Here is a 24,884-nt window from a genome sequence, read left to right on the forward strand (position 1 = left end):
CTGCCGCCTCCTGCTCGACGAGCCTTTCTTCCAGGTTCTGGCTAAGTCTTCCTGGCGGCTTCCAGTCTGACTTTTTGAGTTTATCATGGCCAGACTGGAATGCAGGAAGTTCATCTTTGCCGACAGCTACCATCCGCCACAGCCTAACAAGCTCGTGAAAAGCTCGATCTGGGACCTAACCTCTTCCCTGAAGAGGAGGTCACAAACGTTATGGCCGAGGCTACACGGGCAATCAGAGTCTGCGCTCTCGCTGGGGCATTTCGCTTATAAATCTGCAAGACCCCAGAATCGACCGGCCCCAGACAAGAGGAGGCAAACGCTTCCAGGGGCATAAGAGGCCCCACCATCAGGCGGTAGTCAAGCCGCCCCGGTCTCGGCAGAAGTAGCCCAGCCTACCTCCAAGGCTCACCCCCAACAGTATGTGCTGGTCCAACCAGCTGCACCCTCCTATGTGGCCTCAGCCGCATAACCCCACACAATGAGGGCCGTGATACTTTCTTTCACGGCCTCAATAGGGTTGCAAGGGGAGGAAGAGGCAAAGCCCCCATAGAGGGGAAGCCCAACACCACCCCAAGGAAGACCTGGACGTGGTAGGGGAATAAACCCGCTCCTCCCACTGAGAGAAACACAGGTAGGTGGTCGCCTGTTTTGGTTCAGGGACCAATGGACCTTCAGCCCTTGGGCACACAGCATTGTGTCCAAAGGACTAGGGTGGAGCTGGATCAAAACCCTCCTCCTCTAACCAGGTTTTACCAGCCACCCACATCAATCCTAAAGGATTACGTAACAGAATTGCTCAACAAACGAGCAATAAAGAAAGTAAGGCACCTAAAGTTTCAAGGCAGGTTATTCACTGTTCCCAAAAAAGACTCGATCAGCAAAGAGTGATCCTGGATCTGTCGCTGCCTAAATCTCTACATAAAATGCGACAAGTTTCGCATGCTTACGGTAGCTCAGGTACGGACTCTACTTCCGCGTGGAGCCGCCACCACCTCTATCGATCTTTCAGACGCTTATTATCACGTCCCGATTGCGCCGGAACTTCTCAGTTCCTCGGTTTCAGACTCGAATCAAGCCTACTCCTTCAGGGTCATGCCCTTCGGTCTGAACATTGCACCCAGGATATTCACCAAGCTGGCGGACACGGTAGTACAACAACTCCGTCCCAAGGATATCCCTAGCAGCATATTTAGACGATTGGATAATTTGGCACCAACAGTTCCGGAGTGTCAGAAAGCCACGTCCATAGTCAATCAATTTCCTGAGTCATTGGGTTTTCAACTGAACAGAGAGAAGTCCTGCTCTGACTCGAGTCCCGGTTTCAGTGGCTGGGTCTCCAGTGGATCTGTCCTCCCACACGCTATCCCTCCCGCCTCCCAAGAGGAAAGAGATAGCATCTCTCACCAAGAGATTCCTCAAAAATCCATCAGCATCCCCGGCCGATCCCAAGAAAGGGTCCTTGGGTCTCTTCAATTTGCCTCAGTGACAGACCTGCTCTTGAAAAGCGAAATTAAAAGACATAAACAGAGTGTGGCGGAGTCGAGCAAATGTCAAGCTCAGAGACAAGGTCTCCTCTATCCCTCAAATCTTAAAGACAAGACTGCGGCCTTGGACCACAGTCAGGGCCTGTCCAAAACAGTTCCACTTCAATTTCCTCCGGCACTAGTTGTTCACACAGACGCTTCCCTAAGCGGCTGGGGGGATATTCACCAAACAGAAAGTACAAGGAACGTGGTCCAAATGTTTCAGCAGTTCCATATAAATACCCTGGAAGCTATGGCGTCTTTCTAACGCTGAAGAAAATCCGCCCAACCGGATTCATATCAGGTTGGTGTTGACAGCGCAGTGGTAGTTCATTGCATCAACAGGGGCGGCTCCAAATCAGGCCGAGTAAACCAAGTAATGGTTGCTATCTTCTCCCCTGGCGAACAAGCACGGCTGGCACCTGTCAGCCACCCACCTAGCAGGGGTACGAACGCGGTGGCGGATTCCTGTCCAGGACTACCCCGTTGGAGACGGAGTGGTCCCTGGATGTGGAATCTTTCAAATGGATTTGCCGCCAGGTTCCGGGCCCCAAGTGGCGTATCTGTTCGCAACGGAGAGCAACTTCAAGCTCCCTGTTACGTGGCCCCAACCTGACCCTCAGGCGTCATGCCGATACAGACGCAATGACAGTAGATTGGAACAATTGGGAGAAGATTTATCTGTTCCCTCCAATAACTTGTTGCTGAAAGTGTTACACAAACTCAGGACATTCAAAGGTCAAAACCAGCTCCAATTAGCCCCCTATTGGCCGAAAGAGCAATTGGTTCCCTTCTTCAGGAACTGGGATTACTGAGTCTTCGGATTCCCAAGCCCATTCTGACCCAGACAGTACAAACCAAGACTGTGTCAGCTTCCTCAAGAATTCAGAATGCCCTAGTTTTATGGACTTTATAAAATTCTGCAGCCCAAAAGGAGCGAACATTGACCCTGTCAACACTCTGTTTTTAGAATCAGATAAAAGAGATTCTACTCTTAGACAGTATGACTCAGCAGTCAAAAAATTAGCCTCCTTCCTGAAAGCATCTGAAGCCAAAATCATGACGACTAATTTAGAGTTTCCTTCTTAGATCATTGTTTGAGAAAGGCCTGCTCCGCCACTATTACTACAGTCAAGTCAGCATTGAAGAAAGTATTTCTTTACGGTTTTAAAATCGACCTTACAGATTCCTATTTTTCATCTATCCCCAGAGCATGCGCTCGTCTGAGACCAGTATCACGCCCACATTCTGTTACGTGGTTTCTCAATGACGCCCTAAGTTAGCATCAGAGTGGATAACTTTCATTGCTCTTATCAGGATCTGTTAAGGAAGACCTTATTTTTGATTAGCTTGGCTTCAGGTGCTAGAATCTCAGAGCTGTCGCTCTCACTAGAGGTGATAATTTTGTGAACTTCCTCCCCGTCTGAGAGGTCCTCCTTTCCCTGACCCTAGATTTTTAGCTAAGAACGAAGACCACAGGACAGGTGGTCTCCTGGAAGGTGGTGCCCTTCCTCAAGACCAGTCTTTATGTCCAGTTTATACACTAAATCTTACCTTTAAGAACTCCACAGAGTAAGTCGGGTCCTCTTTTTTATCAGGGAGAAAGGTGGTACTTTTTCACTGAATGCTATAAGACAACAAATTCTGTATTTCATTAAACAGGCCAACCCAGATTCAGTTCCCAAAGTTCATGATATTCGAGCAGTTGCTACTTCTATTAATTACTTTCATAATATGGACTTTTCTGAGTTATCTAAATACACGGGTTGGAAATCACCTCTAGTGTTTAAACGCCACTATTTAAAAATCACTGAAGCCCTGAAATTTTCTACCATAGCAGTGGAAGTGTCATCTCCACCTTAAATAATCATATCCTTTCCTTTCCTTTTCCCCCCCGCCTGCCTCATTTACTTTTCTGCTTATTCTCCTGGTTGATTATACCTCACTGCCTGGCTCTCATATTGATGTATCTTGTATCTGCTGATGGAAAAGTGTAATCTGACATGCCATGATTGTTTTTCTTATGGGGTACTGACAGTTTTTATTTGGCTCCACGTGACCACATATATGTATATGTTATGTTAATTTTCATTTACTTCTTGTCTCTACGTGTTTGTTAGAATAAGTTTACGTGTATAGTATTAAGGTTGTATTTGCTTTATCTTGTGCATTTCATGTTTCACCTTGCTTTTAAGTAATTTTAAGATTTTTTGGGCTTTTCCCCATCAGACCGGGGACCTCCAGTGTTTTGTAGTATTAAGTTTTTTGATGTGCCTTAGATTTAGTATGCCTTAGTTTTAGTATTCTTGCTCATGGAAGAGATTGCTTAATTAAAATTATTTTGGTAAAAATTTTGCCTTTTCTTCAGATTACCCCCATTTTTTTTTCCTGGTAGTTGCAGCCTTGGCATGATTCTCATCACTATTTCACCGCTGACACGGGACTGAACTCAGAAAAGGGATTTTGACAAAGGAAAATCTATTTCTGAGGAAGGTCCTGTCACCCGGTGACCCTCCTGAATCACCTAGTACTCCCCCTTGCACATGCCAAGTCTGGGGTTAGTGCTAGCATGGAATGAGGTAGGTGGCGCTGGTGTCGCCGCCCTGGCGGGTGCTTGAGTGGAGCTGTAACGGCTCACCGCTCTGTTCGGGGTTTTGATAGGGAGAGATCTTTTCGAGTAGGTTTCGTGGTAGTGGTATTTCACTCACCCTTCTTTATACCGACGCTTCTAGAAGACGACGACTGGGGTAGTAACCCAGCTTTCCTGAAAGCTCTTTCTTCTGGTATATCTAGCATTGTTATACCTAGAAATTCATGCTGTAATGGAATTTCACCGGTGACACGGGACCTTCTTTAGAAATAGATTTTTCCTTTGTCAAAAATCCCTTATTTATTTATTATTTTTTATTGGCATATTTTTATTAAGGTACTTTTTATTATTTTTGCCCTAATTATCCGCCCATTTATTTATTTATTATAATTAGATGGGACAGCCATTTATAATTTTTTATTTAAGGCTTTACCCTTTTTTTGTTTATTTATTACTTTCCTTTGTTTCCTATTATTTATTTAATTATTTATGGGTATTTATTAAAGTAATTTATTTATCTTAGGTATCATTTATTTCTTTAATGATTAACAAAAATAGTTGGTTTAAGATCTCATTTAAAGATTTAACTGTAGCCTTATTTTTATTTATTATTTATTTGGGGAGCCATTTATTTATTATATGAAACCTATTTTAGTTACAGGGGTTTTTGATTTAATCATTTTACCTCACACCAACAGATTTATTTAGTTGGAAAATGTTGAGATATTTATTTATTTATTATTTATTTTAGCCAGATTTATTTTATTATTATTTAAAGCCCCTTTATTTATTTAATCTGGGTATTTATTTATTAATTATTTAGTTTATTTACTTTATTTTAAGGGGCTGATTTTATTTATTGTTAATTATTTATTGAAGGGAATGTTTTATTTATTTCATTTTTTTATTTATTTATCTGTTTGGGTATTTATTTTATGGATGCCTATTTATTTTATTTATTTAATTGGGAGGATTTATTTATTTAGAGGGAAGATTTCATTTACTGCTTTTTATTTAAATTTATTAATCAATTATTTATCAGCTGATTTTTGTCCTCAGAAATTTATTTAAAGTTACTCATTTTTTGCTGGACCCAGACATTTACAATGATGACTTTATCATTCATTCTGTTTATTTTTTATATTATTTATTTGTTGTTTAATTATTTTATTTTTTTAGGCAAAGAGTTTTACTTGTCAGCAATCCACCTTATCATGGTCGCCAATGTAATTTAGGCTTTATGTCGAGCCAGTTAGTAGCCTATGACTGAGTGGATGCTAGTTTAAAGAAAGATTAAATAGGGAAGTTAAGAAAAAGAATTATTTAGATTTTTGTTCATATAATAAAGAGATTTAGAGGGAGATTAAATTCTTTGAGATTTATAAAAGAATAAAGAGGATTTAGAGATTTTAGAGACAGAGAGAGAGAGATTTTTAGAGAGAGAGATTAGAGAGAGAGAGAGAACAATGTATTATTTATTTATTGTTATTTGTTTTTTGATGCTATTTATGTCATAGCTAACTTAGAAAATTTTTTTTATTAATTTATTTAAAACAGTGAGCTTACCAAGCAGAAATTTATTTATATGAACTCAAAACAGGGCCATAAAACCGAACATTTAAAATCTGAACCTGTAATTTACGATTTAGCTGACCATTTATTTAGCACCTTTAAGAGTTAACATTCCTTATATTTTTTATAATCCCGCCTTTAATTAGGCGTTTACATTAATTTTTTTATGAAAGGATCTGGACAAAGTTTTTAGTTCACCACTTCCACTTAACATTCTATTTTTTGTAATTTACACCCTCCTCCTGAAGTTATTTTTAATCAAATCCTCTAAGAAGAGATTTTAACAACACTTCAACTTTCCTTCCCAATCAAGCTGTTTGAGGAGGCCTATTTACAGATAAAAATCTTCCAATGAGGTAACGCCAATTCATTATTTTATGGAAGATAGCAGGAAGAACCAGGGGTTCCAGAGCAGAACGAAGCCATTGAAGAATCACTAGAGTTTAGTCACAAATACAAGAAGGCACAGTTATTCCCTTGCTTCCGTGGTCCCAACCAGATTCTTATTATTTAGGCTACTTCATTTATTATTCTGGTCCACGTATTTATTTAACCTTATTTACTTATTTATTTAATATTTATTTAGACAAACTGAACTTGACAGAAAGTGTGGTTTTAAGATATTTTAACTTATTAATTTTGTACTTATTTATGTAATTAACTTTTATTTATTAATTATTTACCCATTTCGTTTCCATTACGCCTTTTTTGAGAGATATAATCATTTTTTCATTTAAATCACTTTAATACTGAACTCAAGAGCTGCTGACTCACAGAGGAGACGCTTATGGACGAATACCTTGCTGACTTAGAAGAAAACGCAGGTAAGAAGGGAATTTTTATAATATGTCACACAAGTTATTTATTAAACTATTTATTTATTTATTTAAACCCACCAGTAATGGACCTGTTTGCCAAACACAAAAACCATCACCTTCCAGTACTTGCATATCCAAACCTGGACAGTTGGGCAATAGCAAGAGATGCACTTCTACAAGATGAGAAAAAATGGAGGCACTCTACCATATTTTGAAGGTTTTGAACAAACTGCTAATTTTCAACAGAACCATCTACTTAGTGGGCCCAAATTGGCCAGAGTCATTGGTTCCTACTGCTTCAACAATGGGCATGAAAAGCAATCCTTAATGCTTTTTTATTTATTAATCCCAGACAGGATTTATTTATTTATGTATGCATCCCTTTTATCTGGCCATTATTGAAGTTTAGATTTTTATAAATCTATCTTGAAGATTATTTGGTATATGGTGCAGAAACTACAGACTGAATCCATCCAGTATTTATTTATTCTATTTAAATTAGGATTTATTCACACTTTATTTATTTGCTCTTATTTACTTTACATTACCTTAAACTTGTTGGAGAGCTATTTGCCTTATTTATTTATTTTATTTACAAGACTAACTTATCAAAGACCTTATTATGAGTTGGCACTTTACCAATTTATAGAAGTTTTTTTATTTATTTTCCAGTCCTTATTTACTTAAGATTGGCTCCTCCAAGGCTTCCCATTACCAGGTCCTTGATCAAGTGTCTTTGAAACTTATCATTTAATTTCAGTTGTCCCAGTGCAACTACAACTCAATGCTCCAAAAGATGACCTTTTTTTACCATCTTGGCACCCTATTTCGCTTTATTTACAGGACAATTTTTCATCATCCATTATTTATTTAGTATTTACTTTGTTCCTAGCTTGTAACTATTTATTTAGAATTTATTTATTATTTATGGGAACTCAGATTTTAGATTTTAAAATTATGCCTGTTTTGAGCACCCCACGTTTATTTATTCATTTTTTACAGCAGATGTCCTATTTATTCATTTATTACATCTTATTTTAAACAAGCAACTTCCTCTGCATATTCAAAGAAGTTCTTATTTCCTTAATTATTTAGAGCACAATGATACTATACACCAACACAGCATATTTATTTATTGATGTCACCTTATTTATTTATTTATTTATCTACAGTTTACTTGTGAACCTAAGTTCTGAGAGAAGAGGCGATATATTTATTTATTGGTTTTATTTGACACACCCTGGCTTCCCAAAACAGCCGTTTATTTATTTATTAACCACGCCCATCAGGGCGGAGCAACCAGAGACATTTTGGCTATTATTTATTTACCAAACAGCCATTATTTGATTTATTTAATTATTTATTTTTTTATTTACTTACCATTCCATTTTACTTATGAGAGATTTATTTGAGATTGCATTTATTTAAGTAGTAACTTAAAAGTTCCACTTTTTATTTTTGATTATTTTTCCTCTTATATTTTAAGATAATTATAATGTGACAGTATATTCATTTATTTATTTATTTATTTAAGATATTATTTTATCTTGTTATTTTTTGCATTTCTAATAAGGATAAGAGTATTTTTATTTAAAGAAATTTATGAATAATTGAAAATGTTATGGCTGGCTTTCAGAAACATGTATCTGACTTTTTATTTGTTTACTTATTTAAATTTTTTATTTCCTCCAGAATGGTATTTTGGGTTATTATAGGGTCGGATTTATTTTATTATTTTTTATTTGTTTGAAAGGCTTTTATTTCTCCAGAACTTTAGGTTCCACAATTAACCAAATTTCAGTTCTATAGATTAGAGGCTTATTTTTTAGACCCACTGGTTTTGCTATTTGATACTATTTATTGAAGATGAAGTCCTGCATTTATTTATTTAAATTTTTTTAGATTTTAGGATATTTATTTATTTTCCAAATTTACAGAGTTGCTTTTCCAATTCATTCTAGCCATTATCTTTTGCAGCTTATTTATTATACATCATCCTTTATTTATTTGATTTGATAGATTTAAATTTATTAGTGTTTTTATTTGGGATTATTTCTGAAAATACAGTCCCTGAATTTATTTATTATCTTTATTTACATGATTTTAAGTTTTCATCCAGCCAAATTTATGGTCTATTTATTTATGTTGTTTTTATTTACAGATTTTATTTGTTATTTATTAAAGTTTAATTTATTTAACTGGACAAATTTTTTATATTTATTTTTTTGGGACGCCTTTATTTTTATTTGAATTCAATTTTTATTTAATTGTTTATTTATTTTTATTTATGAAGGAATTATATCATTAGCACAATGGTTTTATTTAAGGTGCCCTGGAGATTACATAGATGATTTATCTTTATTGGTTTAGCTTTTATGGATTTTTTTAAGCCATTATTTATAATTTATTTATTTCTTCATTTGAGCAGCACAGAATCATCTCTTTAGTGTTGAGGAATTAAACCACTTTTTCAAGATCCCAGCCTGGAAATTGATGAGAATTTATTCATTCTTTATTTACTCCATCAAGCATAGCTTTATTATACTTGTCTTCTGTTATTAATAATTGGGAAAGTATCCCTTCAAAACCGGTTAAGAGCAGCTCTTATCCTTTTTAGTTTGTTGTATGCTTAGCCCTTTATCTATTAATTTATTGAAATAGAGTAGCACTGATAAAAGAGGGAACTTGTTACTTCCATATTTATTGTTTATGAACTTTTAAAGTTTATGAAGAGATTTTTATCTTATTTAGCTGTTTAAACTGGAAGTAATTTTGTTGCATATTTATGAGGAAATATGGAAGGTAGATTATTTTTATATTCTGAATTTGTTTAAATTCAAGTGCTGTTGTCATTTATTTATAAGGTATTTATTCCATATGAAGTATCTGGCAACCTTACTTTGACTTTGTACTTTTTTTGGTATTCCTTGGAGACTGTCTTGACTAGGGGATCCATGGTTATTAGTTGAGAGTATGCCATGTTCTCCTACTAATGCTCCACCCCAGCCAAAGTTGGATGCATCTGTAACAGTTCTAGATCTACTTGATTATTAGGAATTATTTATAGCATTTATTGTTAGTCTGTTTTATCTTTTTTAAAGGATTTGAAAGGAGGAGGAATGATTCTATATCCTTTAGCAAAATATCTATGAAATTTATTTTTAATTTAAGATGGTATCTACCATAAAAGGTGTAGTAGAACAGAAGTTATGATCCTATCAATCTTTGATATATTTTTAGGTCAGATCTGTTTTATTGGATACTGTATTAAGCCTATTATTTATTTATCAATGTTTTTCTGCATTGGTCTTATCATTGTTTTGTTCTCCAGGTTATAATGAACCCCAGGAACTCTATCTTTGCACTGGATGAATAACAGACTTTTTAATAGATATTTATTTACCCAGTTCCGTGAGCACTTCAATGACTATTTGATGACTTATTCATTTATTATTTGAAAGTCATTTGCCAGTATGAGTATTATCATCTAAGTAGTTAAAGATGAGTATATTATATTTCTTTTAATGTACTTTACTGTGTACATTAGTTTGGAAAAAGATGTAGAGCTGTCTTTAACCCGAAGGGAACAAATTTATTTATTTGAATTTACGCTTCCTAATTTGAACGTTTAAAATCTTGAGCACTGGAATGAAGAGGGACGCCAATAAGCTGTCCTTTTTAAATCAAGTCTATGCCCAGTTGTTTAAATGTAAATAAGGGAATATAGTTTTAGGTTTCATCATAGAGAAAGAAGGTTTATTGATCATAGTATTAAGGCATTTCATATTTAAGATTAGGCGATTATCCCATTTATTTTTAAGCTTGTAAAATATGTGGTTAGAGTAGTAGAAAGAATTTCTGTTAATTTGTTCTATTACCCCCTAGGTCTAGTAATCTTATCACATTCTTTTTTTAGTATTATTCTCTTTATAGAAGAATAATTATTTGGTCAACCCCAAATCTTTTCAAAGTCTTTTGAGCCTTATTTTTATTGGTAAATGGAGTCTCACACCCTTACTGATCTTATTTGTATAAAAGAAGAATTTGGGAGTTTTTGCCAATTTTTTAATTTATTTGTCAATGACCTACCTATCCCACTTTACTGAGGGGCGTTAGAGGTTTCCTTTTAGCTAGAGGCTTCTGTAGGGAAATTTAACTATTCCAATATCATTGAATTGTTAGTGGGGTACATTTTTAAATTTTTATCTTTACTGTGAAGTTAGGTTATTTTTTACTTGTCCGAGCAGGGCTTTATGGTATTAAGATTTAAAGCATAATTAGTTTTGTTTCTTATCTTGACGCCTGAATTAATTGCTGTCTTCATCCCCTGTACTTTATCCCTTCGGCCACCTCTTGATACTTTATTAGGATTGAACCTATTCCTGAACCCAAAGCTTCCCTGAATCTTCTGTAAAAGTTAAATTTCTCTGGGGCAGCCCTGATACTTATTTAAGTTGAACCTTTCCATTATTTTAGAGATAATGTCCCCTCCTCTAGGAAGGGACCGCCTTTCTTTAGCACGAAGCAATAGCTTCTTTGATCATCTGATAAGACCCATATATCATTAGTTTCAGCTTTAATAATAGCATCTCTGATATCTAAATTGAGGTTCCTTTTAAAGTTCTTTACTTCTGAATGAGCGGATTAAACTTTTAATTAGATCAATGTGTTTATGAAAGGCCCAATTATCACTTTAGTAATGAAATCAATATCGTTAATCTTAGAGGGTGTTTAATTGCGCCAGAGCTGCATGCCCTTGAAAAGAAGATATAGCCATCTTAATGTTTTCAATATCAAAGTGAAATTTCTTCTTGAAATCTTTTTATTAAAACAACCTGCCACTTTATTTCAACTTTGGCAAATTTATCAATTTGAAAAGGTCTGAAGTTTTTTATTATGATTACAAAACAAAGAATTGATCATGAGAGTTCTTGTTCCTTCACTTAATGTTAATGCAATTATTTTATTTAATTGTATTTTTTATCTCTGTGAATGGAGGGCACAGCATTAAAATTGTTAGATATATATAGGAATAGGTTTGTTAAAGGTAAGCGGGTTAAATTTATTCATAGTCATTTACTATCTTCATTATAAGTTGTAAATTATTTTCATTTGCATTCTCAGGTAACCTATTATTTATTTATTAGGGTGCTTAGAGGAGGGGAATTGTCATTCCTTTTGCAGTCGAACCACTTCTTTAATTAGGAAAACTAGACTCAAATTTGATAATAAAAGTTTATCTGATGTCTATAATATGGCTCATGAATTTACAATTTTAGGTTGACAGCAGCAGACCTAGAAGGCCAGCCAGGCATTTATTTATTTTAGGCTCAAATGGCCTTCATCGTTAATTTAGGTAATCGGCATCCTCTCACTAGTATCCCATACTTAAAATTATATAGCCTCTTACGGTAATCATCTTATATTATTTATATAGCCTAATTGTCAGAAATTCTATTTACGCAGTTCCTTTATCTAAGGGGGTGAACAATTATATTAAGGAAACGAGTGTGATATAAAATTATTTTCATTAGCTGAGGTAGGCGCATTTATACCGCCATTGACAGAACCCTCCAGTTAAAATGTCGACGATAGGATCCTTTTATTTATAGGGCGGAAGGGATTTAAGAGGTAGCCTTATTGACGTAGTATGTTAAACTTTATTTTTTTAGAAAAAGTTAGCTAGTTAGGCTACCTATTTATTTTTTACGTAAGGCAAATCTAGTTAACACCTCACCTTACAACATTAATTACCTTTGGCATATAAGTATCTAGTCCTTATAAGGTTTAGGCTCACTTTTATTTACATAGTTTAGATTATATGATAATGTACTTCGGTCTCTAAATTTATCTATTCTCAAACTTTTACGATTATAATTACCGTACGGTCGGCACCGCTCATTGTTTACGCTTTACTGCCATGTTTGTGACGCCATCTGTCTGAATCCCCGCTATCCAAGACGTTTTTATATAAAAACAGAATATTAAACCTACCCTTTTTGTCCACTAGTTTCAATAATGTTTGATTCTGTAATAATAACATTTGAAGAATTTCACTTTTGGAAGGTTCCTGGCTGGTTTCTTCCGTTTTGGGACATATTTCTTTTGGGTTGTGCCAGTGGAATATTGTCATCATCGCTTAGTTTCGCTTGAGATTATGCACATCTGCTGATACTACGACTTATTTTTATTGACATTTTAATTAGTTGATTAAGTTATTATTCCCCGTGACAATTATTAGGGAGGGCTTGGTTATTGGTGAGGTGTAACAGGTGTTGCCTGTGTCCTGTCAATCAAATATGGCGGTTTGGTTTTGTCAACCTCGCATGTCTTGGTTGTCCGCCTATGGGCGTGGAGCCGATGCTATTTATTTTCTGGGGAGGAGCCAGGTGTATTTATAGCAAAACCAGTGGGTCTGAAAGGCTTTATCATTTTATCTAGAAATAAAGGTTCTTGTTTTTCCTATCCCCTCCTTTGAGAATGAACAGTAGCTATGCTATCAAAGCACAGGTTTTGACAAAAGAAAAACCTATTTTTGGTAACTGCTTGACAAAAAGGCATGGAACTTTGTGATCAGTGTTTTCCTTTCCCAGACCTTATGATTAATGGGTATCTTGATCAGCCCATGTGCTGCTGCCACATCTGCGTGAGAAGGGTGAAGGGAAAACTGGTTAAGTGCCTTAGCCTAGAGTCCTTTTATGCTATATCACTATGTCAAATCAAAGGCATTATGCTGGCCAAGACCAATTGTGAGAGAATTCTTGGATACTGGATGGTCTGTCTTATGGATTCACAGCAGCTACTATAAAAAAAAAAAAAAAAAATCTTAAAAGGTTAATAATCACATAATTTTGCATCTTCAGCTTTTTCTCTAACTTTTCTAATCACCCCATCCAAAAGACTACAAGTATTGAGTCTTACTCCCTTGATCTAAACTCAATTTTGAAATAATTCCGTATTTTTCCTATATACTGTAACAAATGATATACATTTATCATTAAAACTATTAATTGCTCAAATTACATTCTATATCACACTTTCTGAACATCTTCCATAGTTAATGATCATTTTTTATTTATTTTTTAGATCGACATCTTTTGCTGATAATGGAGAGAGGTATTTATTTGGATATTTTGTTCCATCTCACCTAGAGTCCGAGTGGACTTCAGTCTCATGTCTTATACAATCCTGTTTCCAATAAATGATCAGTCTCATGTCTTATACAACAATGTTTCCAATAAATTACGATGTTAATACTTAAAACTATGATATTAACTGATCCCAGGGGTCTTAGATTTCACTTTTAATTGCACTGTCTTGTAAAACTTGATGCTATTGTAAAATGCACATTACTCCACTTGTGGATGTTTTATGACACCTCACAGTAAAAAAAATTTATACATACCACTCACCTGTTATAAACTACACCTAAAACTGGATGGCAAATAAATTCCAATACAGTAATCTAAACTTCTATATCAAGCATTACCAAATTACAGTAACGTACCTCATTAAGTATTCAGTTAATCTGTCTGAATAATTGAGAACTGCCCAGAATTCAATATTCTTGCTCTGGAAAAATTTCTTATCTTTAATATTCCACTGTCCCTGGACAGGCACAACAACACTACTGGCATTCAACTGCAACCGAGGAGCGGGAAGAACTCGACCAGTTAACTCGATGGGCTGTAATAAAAAAAAAAAATTAAGAGCATACTGAACAATAACTGCTACGAAGTTTTGTGGTATATTTGTCTTTCCTTTTATGCATTTATTTAATTTTTTCCTCAAGACTATACTATAATATTTCCTGAAAAGTTAAACTAACTTACTGAACAGTTAAAAGTAAGATGTAAATGGTAAAAATCTACAATTATAAATTTTTTTTTGTTTCTTAAGTGCAAACCTCTATTGATGCTTGTGCATATCACTCAATTCATGCTGAGTTGGCAGAAGGATGGTGAAAGTGTGAGATCCCAATCGGTCGCCAGGACCCTCAGGGCATCCTCGTTTCAAAAACAAAAATCTGCGTGACCCATTGAGCACTCTCAAGAAACACAGATCCAGTGCTCCTGATTCAAATGATCTTTTAAGCATTTTCCAGAAGCTACTTTATGACATAGTCAGAACTGTAACTAAGAACACATGTCAGACGTTGCAATCTTTCCAACCATATGTATTGAACTCTCTTTCCAATTTGTATACCGAATTGTTAAACATTCTTCCAGGTGTGAGAAAACACATCTGGCTGTATATAGGTATCTCTGTTTTTCCCTAATGTCAAATGCTAATTTTACTTTTGCAAGAATTCTTGACTTGTCCAAGATTTTGTTGTGGCGGAATTCACACCCACAAACAACACAACACGCAACACTCACATCCTGGATTCGTTGCTGGAGATGGATAAGGTCCACGGTCGCCAATCACAGCACAAACCACAAAACAAAAACTTAAACCGATTCTCCACCAACAACATCGAACAAAAAAAAAGAAGAAGAGACACATGAACCATTAATGCTGGTAAAAAAACAGACGAACTTCCTGTTCACTTTCAAGGTTGACCTCTCAACTGCCCAAGACTTCCTCAAAACCGAAAAACTCCCGACAGACCGACAGACATCTCAGACAGCGCCTGAAACTCTCTCCAACAACCGAACCACTCTCAACGACAATTACACTCTCGCTCTCTCTCTCTCTCTCTCAAAAACGTTGGAAATGCTAAATAAAAACAAATTTCTTATCCTCTATATTTCTCCCCTTTTAGCATTTCCCAACCAACACCTTCACACCTCTTTCAAATCGCCTTACGCAACACCCACGGATGCTCACTAGCAGGTCCCTTTAGATCGCGTTCAAGCACGCAATCATTCTCAGAATCATTCTCTTCTAGCAACATTCAAACTCACATCATCTCCTCCATTCATCTCAGATTCACGCTTATCTTCTTCACTATTACCACTCTCAATTTCATCCACAATCTCATCTATACCCTCTAACTCGTTCCCAAATACTCCCCAGTTCTTCAACTAACCATCCCATTCGCTCATTGACCTTTCCAATTCTTGCAACGATTCATTCATGCTTTCAATCACTCGTCTATTACTGCTACGCTCTCTTACTCCTACACTTTCGCTCACCTCCAACCGCTCACTAACCCCTACACGTTCAGTCAACTCAGTTATATCAAACCCGCATATGCTATACGTTCTATTCATACCATCCCATTCATCCGTATTACACGCTTTATCATTCATTTCACTTTGGCACTCACACCTATCACACAACTTACGACCATTCAGTTTACTTATAATTCTTCCCTTCTTTACGTTTCCTACCATACTCTATCAAAACAAATTGTTGATCCTCCATACACAAGCTCTCATGCATACTTGGTTCACCCACATTCGATTTCAACCATTTATACACCCCATTCTCTCTCACATATTCCGGTACATCCTTCCATCTACGCAACTGGTTATGATGCGCTCGTATTTCTCTCACACTACCATCTACACATGCTTCCCTACAACATAACTAACCCCACTGGGACCAACTTCCAACACCTCATACGGAACCTCAAACTTTTCACGCACTTTATTTACATTCAACCGCTTTTCGATTACTTCTTTCAATACTTTCTCGCCCACCTTGTAACTTTCAAACCTTTTCATGCGCCTTTCTTCCATACCTTCCTATCATTCTCAGATAGATAGACCCAATCTCGGTCTCACTATCTTTTCAAAATTTAACACATATTTACATCGGAGACATACCAATACCGCTTATGCACGGTGGCGTTGTATACCCACAACGCCGCCAACGCTTACATCCCAATCATTATCACATTCACTCATCATACGTAATATCTCTGTCAACGTTCTCACCGCTCGTTCCATAATCCATTCGTACTGGGCATAAGTATACGTGCGAGTACACATGTTCTATGCCCCAATCACGCAACATTTGTTCAAACTCCCATCCAACAAATTCAGCCCATTGTCACTCAACATTCGCGTCGGCTTGCACACACACATTGGCAACATCACTTGACCCACCATTCTCGCTACAGTCTCACTCTTTTTGTTCCGAATCATACTGATATGCAAACTTACTTCAAATGATCTACCATTACAACCATTCCTACATGTCCTCTAGCAGTCACAGGCAACGACACACAATCAATCACAACCATCTCAAATAACTCTTTCATCTGCAATCGCAACATATTGGATTCGCATGCACACTTTGATACTTACCCTTCTGACAGTCCGCACACGTAATCGCCACATCCGCACAAATTTTACTCAATCCAGGCACATACAATCTCTCTCTCATACATTCCCATAATTTATTTTTCCCCAGATGCCCAACCCTATTATGCACCAATAAACACATACCCACGGCCGCGCTCTTCCTAAAAATACTGGCACATACACTTCCCATCCCATATTCCTTCCTGATGCAAAAATAAACTATACCTTTACATACAACAAATCTCTTTAGCACTTCGCTTATACACTTCTAACTCAGACGGCCAACTTCCCTACTCTTACACCCCTAAAACACACTCTCTTAACATATTTATTTTCATGCACTGATTTTGCATCTGCTTAATTTCCTCTTCACTAACAAATCATTTTCACCCTTGCACATCTACCATACCTACAAAACTAGTTTTAGACACATCCTCCTTTAACCTTCGTTATTTCCTGCCGCCCTTTTCCTAAAAATTCCTCCCGACATCCACACTTATATCATGCATTCTCTAAAATCAATTCCTAATAAAAACATGTTGGCATATCATTCTCATCCATGACTACAAAATTATGTATTATTTCAAATCCCCTAACTGAATTTTTAATTGTACCTCCTCCCATACTAACACACTCCCTTGTCCCAAAACCATGTATCCTTACACTGATTGATTTTCTTTATATCCCAATCGCACCTTCCAATTCACTAACTACTGTACTCTCACTAACGACACTTGTGCTCCCCTGTATCTACTGCAAACTACAATATTTATTCTGATCCACCACTACATTCGTTACTAATTTACCTTTTGTTTCATGCATACACGCTCTCACACGCTACATTCACCTGCTTAGCTTCCTCACAACCATCCTCATCGCATTCATCTTCAACGATATCCTCAACCATACCCCTTATTCCTCATTTTCCCACAATCACCTTTCTTAACCAGCCAGCTACAAGTATCCTTTCCACAGTGAACATTTAAAATCACATTCATTACTTCACTTTCATTCACCCTTCCTTTATACTCTACCGGCCTATTCCATCCAAAGAACAATCGTATTGTAATTTAAACATTTTTCAGCCACTAACAACAACACTTTCACTAACTCATCTAATTCCCTTCCTTCCTCACGCACTCCTCCTTCCGGCATCTCATTCATCACCTTTTTCACGCAACCTCGCTCATGCTCGCAGGGTACTCCGCAATCAACCCATTTATTTCCAAATACTAACCCCAAACAGACATTCCCACACTCGATTCTCCCTCACATACTGTTGCTTTACCACAAATCCTACAGGTACTTGGTCCGGGGTCCTAGTCGCTCCTAACCCTATCATCTCGCTCAGTCCACATACGCGACATAGCATCTGCAACAATATTCTGTCTACCTTGTACATACTTTCACCTTAAAACTAAACTCATTCAAATCCTCTATCGTTTCTCGCAATTCTAGCATTCACACTCTCCTTTTAACCATATATACTAGCTGTCGATGGTCCATCCAGACACAAAAATCTACCCCATACAAAAATACTTTTCAACGCCACACAAAACCTTATTGCAGCCAATTCCTTTTCAATCACCGAATATTTCAACTCTGCCTTTCCAAACGCCTTCCTCACATACGCAATTACTCTCAATTGTTCTCCCCATTCGCTTTCTGCATTTGTACCAAGCATCCTCCCATACTATATTTACTTGTAGTTCTAGTTTATTCGCATTCTCACTATAGTCCGGGAAAGCCAACGCCACGCCTCTTTGCAGCCTCCTCTTTCAATCTCTCGAACGCTGATCATTCGCTCATCCCATTTCAATCTTACACAATTTCTCTTCCCATCCATTCAGTAAGTGGTTTCCGACCCTGAACAATCTTTTATAAACTTCCAAACTCAATTAAACCTAAAAATCCTTCAACTCACGCACGGTCCGGGACGGGAAATTCCATTACTTATTCACTTAACTTATCACTCTTCCTTACACCTCTTCCACTTCACCATATGCCCTAGAATTCCACCTCCCCAGCCAACCAAGCACACTTTTCAAATTTTACTTTTATTCCTACTTTTCCAACCTTTCTAACACTCGTTCAAGCAGTTCCATATTCTCTTACAGTCTCACTCGTGAATCAAAATGTCATCTATAAAAACAGTTACCTTCTTTGCGATCAAACCCAGCCAGAACCACATTCATTGCCCTTTGGAAGGCAGCAGGCGCATTAGCCAGTCCGAAACTCACTTCGGAACTGGTAGTGGCAGGAACCACTAGAAAAGGCCGTAATACGCCTGCTCCTCCTCCAGAGGCATCTGGTAATAGCTCCTTACCAGATCTAATTTTGTAAACACTTTCATTCCACTCATCTTGTATACACAATCAGACACCACATTCATCGGGAATCGCTTCTTTCAGTTACTTCATTCACCTTCCTTCCGATAATCCACACACATTCGCAAACTTCCATCTGGCTTACGTATCGTACAATGGGCTATTCCAGGCTGATTTTTCAATCACTCCCACCCCTCTCAAGCTCCTCACACTGCTCCTCTATCTCACGATTGATAGACGGAGAAAATGTCGGGGACGCTGATATATGGGGGTGTCGCCTTCCAGAACTATTTTAAATTCGGAAGCCGATCCCCAAAATCCTCGCCTCCACCACTCAATGCCCCCTGCCTATCCCACAAACATTCTCCTCAATCGCTCTTACGTTATCACTTACATTTTCATCTACCTTTACTCTTTCCTTCAACTCCTCATACGCCCAATCATTAACCCCTTTCAAATCACCTGTCATTACCTGTCGCACTCTTCACGCATTCTTCATCATCCACATTCACCAACGCACGCAATATTCCCACGCAATCTCCCTCACTTATTCCTCGGACTCGCTTCTTCCTGACACTCGCAATGACGTTATATATACCCCTCGGATCTCCCATGTTCAAAACCCCATCATATACACACACATTTGCCCTGACTAATTTATTTATGTCTATTCCTCAACCACATACTCACACCTATCATTGTTGGCTATCCCGAGGCTATCCGCCCCTGCCACTTTCACACTCACAACTTCTCCAACTCATGTGGCACTTTACCCTCTCTGTCGCAATTACAGGCACTCTCTTCCACAATTTTGCTCAACCCTACCATCCTTCCCAAATACAAATCCCTGCCACATCCTTTCATACGAATTCAATTACATTCATACTAGACGGACCACCATCCTCATTTTTTCAAAAACTCACATCCCAATAAAATATCATATTTATCATTCATTTCAATCACACAAAAATCACTTTCATCCATCACTACACCCCCAATTTCTAACTGCTCACACACTCTTCCAACCACTGCTACCCTAAATTTCCAATCCTCTTACTTTCCCTGACAGTTCCTAATCTCACACGTATTCCTCAATTTCTCGCATCCATTCTAAATATGACATTCATACTACACCTGCATCTACTAAGGCAATCAATCTTACTCCCTACAACACACTTGCACACTCATGCACCTCGTCAGTCTTTTCCAGCAAAACCTCCTCATGCAACAACCTCACATACATGCATCACACGCACCGCTTGCATCCTGGAGGATCCACCCATTTGAACCCCTTTCACACTCAGTTTCCGACCGGTCACAGTCACCCTCTTTCGTCTTCACACACACTTGATACATGCCCTTCCATTCCACATTCTGTCACACTTCAGCCTCGGTTCTGAATACATTCTCGCATAATGCCCATTTTACCACAGCTGCCACATATTACATTCACTGGGTACCCCACAACCACTAGCAATATGACCCACCTGTCCGCACCTGTAGCATTTAACCCCTATCTTTCGCACACACTCCTACCAAATGTCCTGTTGCCCACACCAAACACGCTCCTAAAGCCCACCTACACTCATTCTTTTGTATGTCCTTCCTTTCCACATCTAAAACACTTCGCCGACTTCCACTCATTGACCTTCCCCTTTGTACACTACTATCCCTAACCTGTCCAACCTGTTCCCTTACAAACCCCACCATTCATCCTCACTGGCACCTCCACATTACTTGCTCTACACCCTATCTATTACACTATCGGCCAATCTCATTGGGCCCTCAACACTGCATCCCTAAAGCTTCCAAACTCTGGTACTCTCTCATCTACCCCAGCCCTTACACTTACACTTCTGCCTCTTTTATAACCTCCTGTCAAGCTCATAATCTTCACACTTTGCAAAATTTCTCCCCAAGTCAACCTTTCATTCGTCCATCTTTTCTTCTCCTTCCCGCTTTCAAGTTCACAAATTCTCTAACTCCATCTGGCACTGTCCCTAACAACTCCGACTAACTCCTCTTCATCTATCCCATCATCCCCAAACTTCTTCCCTTGCCAACGCCTCCAGCCTACAAGCATACAGTGACAAGGTTTCCCAGCTTTCATTCTTGCCTCATCAAATTCATTCTTCCTTATACTTAACACTCGCTTCATACGCCTCGCTTGCAACTAGTCTAGCTTTCACCTTGTCATACTCAACATCTCCACACTCATAATAACCCTATACATATCAAGCAAAACCCAGTCAAATATTCTCCAATTCTCGTGCCCACACTCTCTTACTTTCCTATACTTATCCTGACAAAACCTTTCATACTCCCTAAAGAAATCATGCACATCCCTACTTCCATACTCATTATACCTTTCACACCGGGTACCTCCTCACATACATAGCCTTTCACTTCTTTCTCACTTTCACTCACTTTCAGTACTTTCACTCTGTCCTTCATACCCTCTCCTGAATACAAAGAGTCCACTTCCAAACTTACATTCATCTTACTCATTACACTCTTCTTCCCCTCTTTTATCCACTTTTATCCACTCACCTCCATCCACCTCACTATCACTACTGCCTTCACCCTCTCCCTTCTTTCCTGCCTTTCCCACTTCCTCACTCCTTCTTACCACCCCTTTCCCTTTCCCTTCTTCCCTTTTTCTTCCCCTGACTTATCCTTACTTTCCTCTGTTCCTTCCCCTTGCTTTTCATTCCCTTTTCTTACCCTACCTCTCAATCCTCGTTTCTTACTTCCTATTCCCATATCACTTTCATCACTCACGCTTCCATTCACTTCTTCCTCCTTTTCTTCTCTCTGCCCTCTTCACGCTCCAGAGGACCTGCCTCCAACAGCCCCTTCTCCAAAAACACCCTTGAACATACCTTTCATCATTTCTTCCACACTTTTCATCATTCCTCCAACTTTTATCCACCCTCTCTTCCATTCTCTCTGACTCTTTCATCTCCCTCTTTCATTTCTTCTTTTGCACTTAGCATTCCCCATCTCCTCCAACTGACTCCTCAATCTCTCATTCTCACCCCTCAACCACGTATTCTCCTCTCGCAACCTCACCAGTTCCTCTTCCATCCTTCGCTCTCAGTCACACTACCAGCCACCATCCCTTCACTTGCAGCCACTGCAATACCAGCTGCCCCATCGCTGGGCGCCAAATATTATGTGGCGAATTCACACCCACAAACAACACAACACGCAACACTCTGGATCTTCGTTGCTGGAGATGGATAAGGTCCACGGTCGCCAATCACAGCACACAACCACAAAACAAAAACTTAAACAGACCCTCCACCAACAACGAACAAACAAAAAAGAAGAGACACATGAACCATTAATGTTGGTACCAAAAACAGACGAATCCTCCTGCTCACTTTCAAGGTTGGGACCTCAACTGCCCAAGACTTCCCTAAAACCGAAAAACTCCCACAGACCGACAGACAGACAGACAGCGCCAGAAACAAACTCCAACAACCCAACCACCACAACGACAATTACACTTCTCTCACAAAAACGTTGGGAAATGCTAAATAAAAACAAATTTCTTTATCCCTCTATATTGTGTCAATAAATAAGAACACACCTTGACTCTGCCTCATTATACTGGTGACCCCGAAGATGACCGACACCCCAAGCACCAGCCTATTCAACGATAACGCTGCAGCAGCAGCAAGCAATTGCCTGCCACCCTTCACAACCAACATCCCAGAGGCCTGGTTCTTGAAAGCAGAGGACATCTCCAGGTCTAAGAAGATCTCATTGCAAAGCTGACACCATCCTTGAGTTCCTGCTAGATGACATCTTTGAATGAATCGCGCAATGGCATGCCGACTAAAAGACCACCGTCACCTACGAAGCATTGAAGGACCAACTAAGGTTGCCCTTCAGCATGCCACCTGCCCTTAAAGCAAAATTCTTAGACAATGTGGGGGCAGCAATAGGATATCAGCATCCGTGGAAAGTCTACAATTAACTGCCATGGCTAGTTATGATCCCCGCCACAGATGGCCACCAAGAGACTACGTTGGACCTTGTGAGAAAGGTCCTACTCAAAAAACTACCCCACCAAACAGTTGTGGCCATCCACAACACATCAACCATGAACCCTGATGAGTTCCTGAAGATGGTAAATGCTGTCCACCTGGCCCACAAGTTGACTGAGACTACACAGCCACCCGTAGCAGCAGCCACCCAACAGCCATAGCAACAAACCAACGCAGAGATGGACAGTGATCCTGAGGGCCTCGCAGCCCTCATACACTGCTACCGGAGCTTCAGGTGGAAAAATAAACCCAAAACAGAAGAACGTCCCTAGGGCATTTGTTTCTACCACTGGAGGTTCGAGAAAGAAGCCCAAAAATGCGAAAACTACTGCCTCATGTCAAAAGCATGCTAAAGGGTCACAGCAGTGACCCAACAAACTAAACGTCAATGGTGGGCAGACCAGTTACCTCGTAAGAGAAACCGAGCCTGCTTTCTGCTGTCTTTCTTCCAGGTACGGGCAAAAAGACTTCACGTATTTTTTCATAACAAATTAAAGATCAAATACAGGGTTCCTGGTCAACACCGACACATGCAAGTCGTTTGTACCAGCCAACCCACACGAATGCCTCAATCCAACCCCCAGTACTCTATAGGTGTCCACTGCCAGTGGAGCCCCACTGAAAATATACAGGAAGCAGACTATGAATTTGTCGTTTGGGGGGAGGCAGTACAACTGGACGTTCATCACAGCAAGCATAGCAATCACACTTCTAGGAGCAGACTTCCTAAAAGCCCACAAAATGATAGTGAACGTAGCAAAACAGCAGTTGATCACACAACCCACGCCCGTAGCCCCACTCACTCCAACTCCAGCACTAGAGATAAGTCGCCTCCTACAGGAGTTCCCAGGGGTATTTAAGGATGACCTGCAACACGGCCTGACCAAACCCGCAAAGCACCAGGTCCAGCACCACATAGTCACTGAAGGTCCCCAGTGCACGCCCGTTTCAGACGATTGGCCCTAGAAAAACTCGCCCACGCCAAACAAGCTTTCCAGGACATGGAATAAGTAGGAATATTATCCAAAAGGCCTCCAGCCCCTGGACATCTCCCCTTCACATGGTATCAAAACCTGACGGTACATGGCAACCCTGCAGTGACTACCGGAGACTCAACATAAAGACAATACCTGACAGGCACCCGCCGCCAAACATCGCTGACATAACAAACCAGATGGAGGGTGCCAAAATATTTACGAAGTTTGACCTGCTGATTCCAAGTCCTGGTCACAATGGAAGACAGAAAAAATGGCCACTGTCACCCCCTTCGACATGTAAACCTTCAACTACAGCTGTTCGGAACTCAGCTGCAACCTTCCAACGTCTGATGGACGAAATCCTGGGTAACCTACCCTTCTGTGTCATCTACATCGATGACATACTCATATTCAGCCCCAACAACAAACAACACATGAGAGACGTCAGGCGGGTCCTGCAAATACTCAAAGAAAATGGACTTATAGTCCTAAGGACAACTGTGAATGAACATAACCAGTAGTGGAATTCCTGGGACACCAAATAAGCCCCGAAGACCTCAAGTCCCTACTGACAAAGGTCCAAGCAATCACTAACTTCCCAAAGCCAACAACAATCAAAGCAGTCCAAGAATTCACAGGAATGATCAACTATTACCACCAACCTTGCTGAAATAATAGCTCCAATATAATACTGCTTAAAAGGAAAACCTAAAAAATTATGTTGGTATGAAAAACAAAATCAAGCCTTCATCCCTGCCAATAAAGCTAT

At 38.8% G+C, this 24,884-nt stretch overlaps 1 protein-coding gene across 1 annotated transcript in view; it reads right to left on the reverse strand.

Annotated features, from left to right (window-relative positions):
- Nucleotides 1–24,884, reverse strand: part of LOC136843977 (protein argonaute-2-like) — a 564,386-nt gene that overhangs the window by 231,793 nt on the left and 307,709 nt on the right. The window contains exon 9 of the mRNA XM_067112994.1: nt 14,011–14,189. Within this exon, the coding sequence (XP_066969095.1) occupies nt 14,011–14,189 (179 nt within the window). The remainder of the gene's footprint in view (nt 1–14,010; nt 14,190–24,884) is intronic.

The sequence above is a fragment of the Macrobrachium rosenbergii genome, chromosome 12, assembly GCF_040412425.1.
Source record: "Macrobrachium rosenbergii isolate ZJJX-2024 chromosome 12, ASM4041242v1, whole genome shotgun sequence".
Classification (NCBI taxonomy): Eukaryota; Metazoa; Arthropoda; class Malacostraca; order Decapoda; family Palaemonidae; genus Macrobrachium; species Macrobrachium rosenbergii.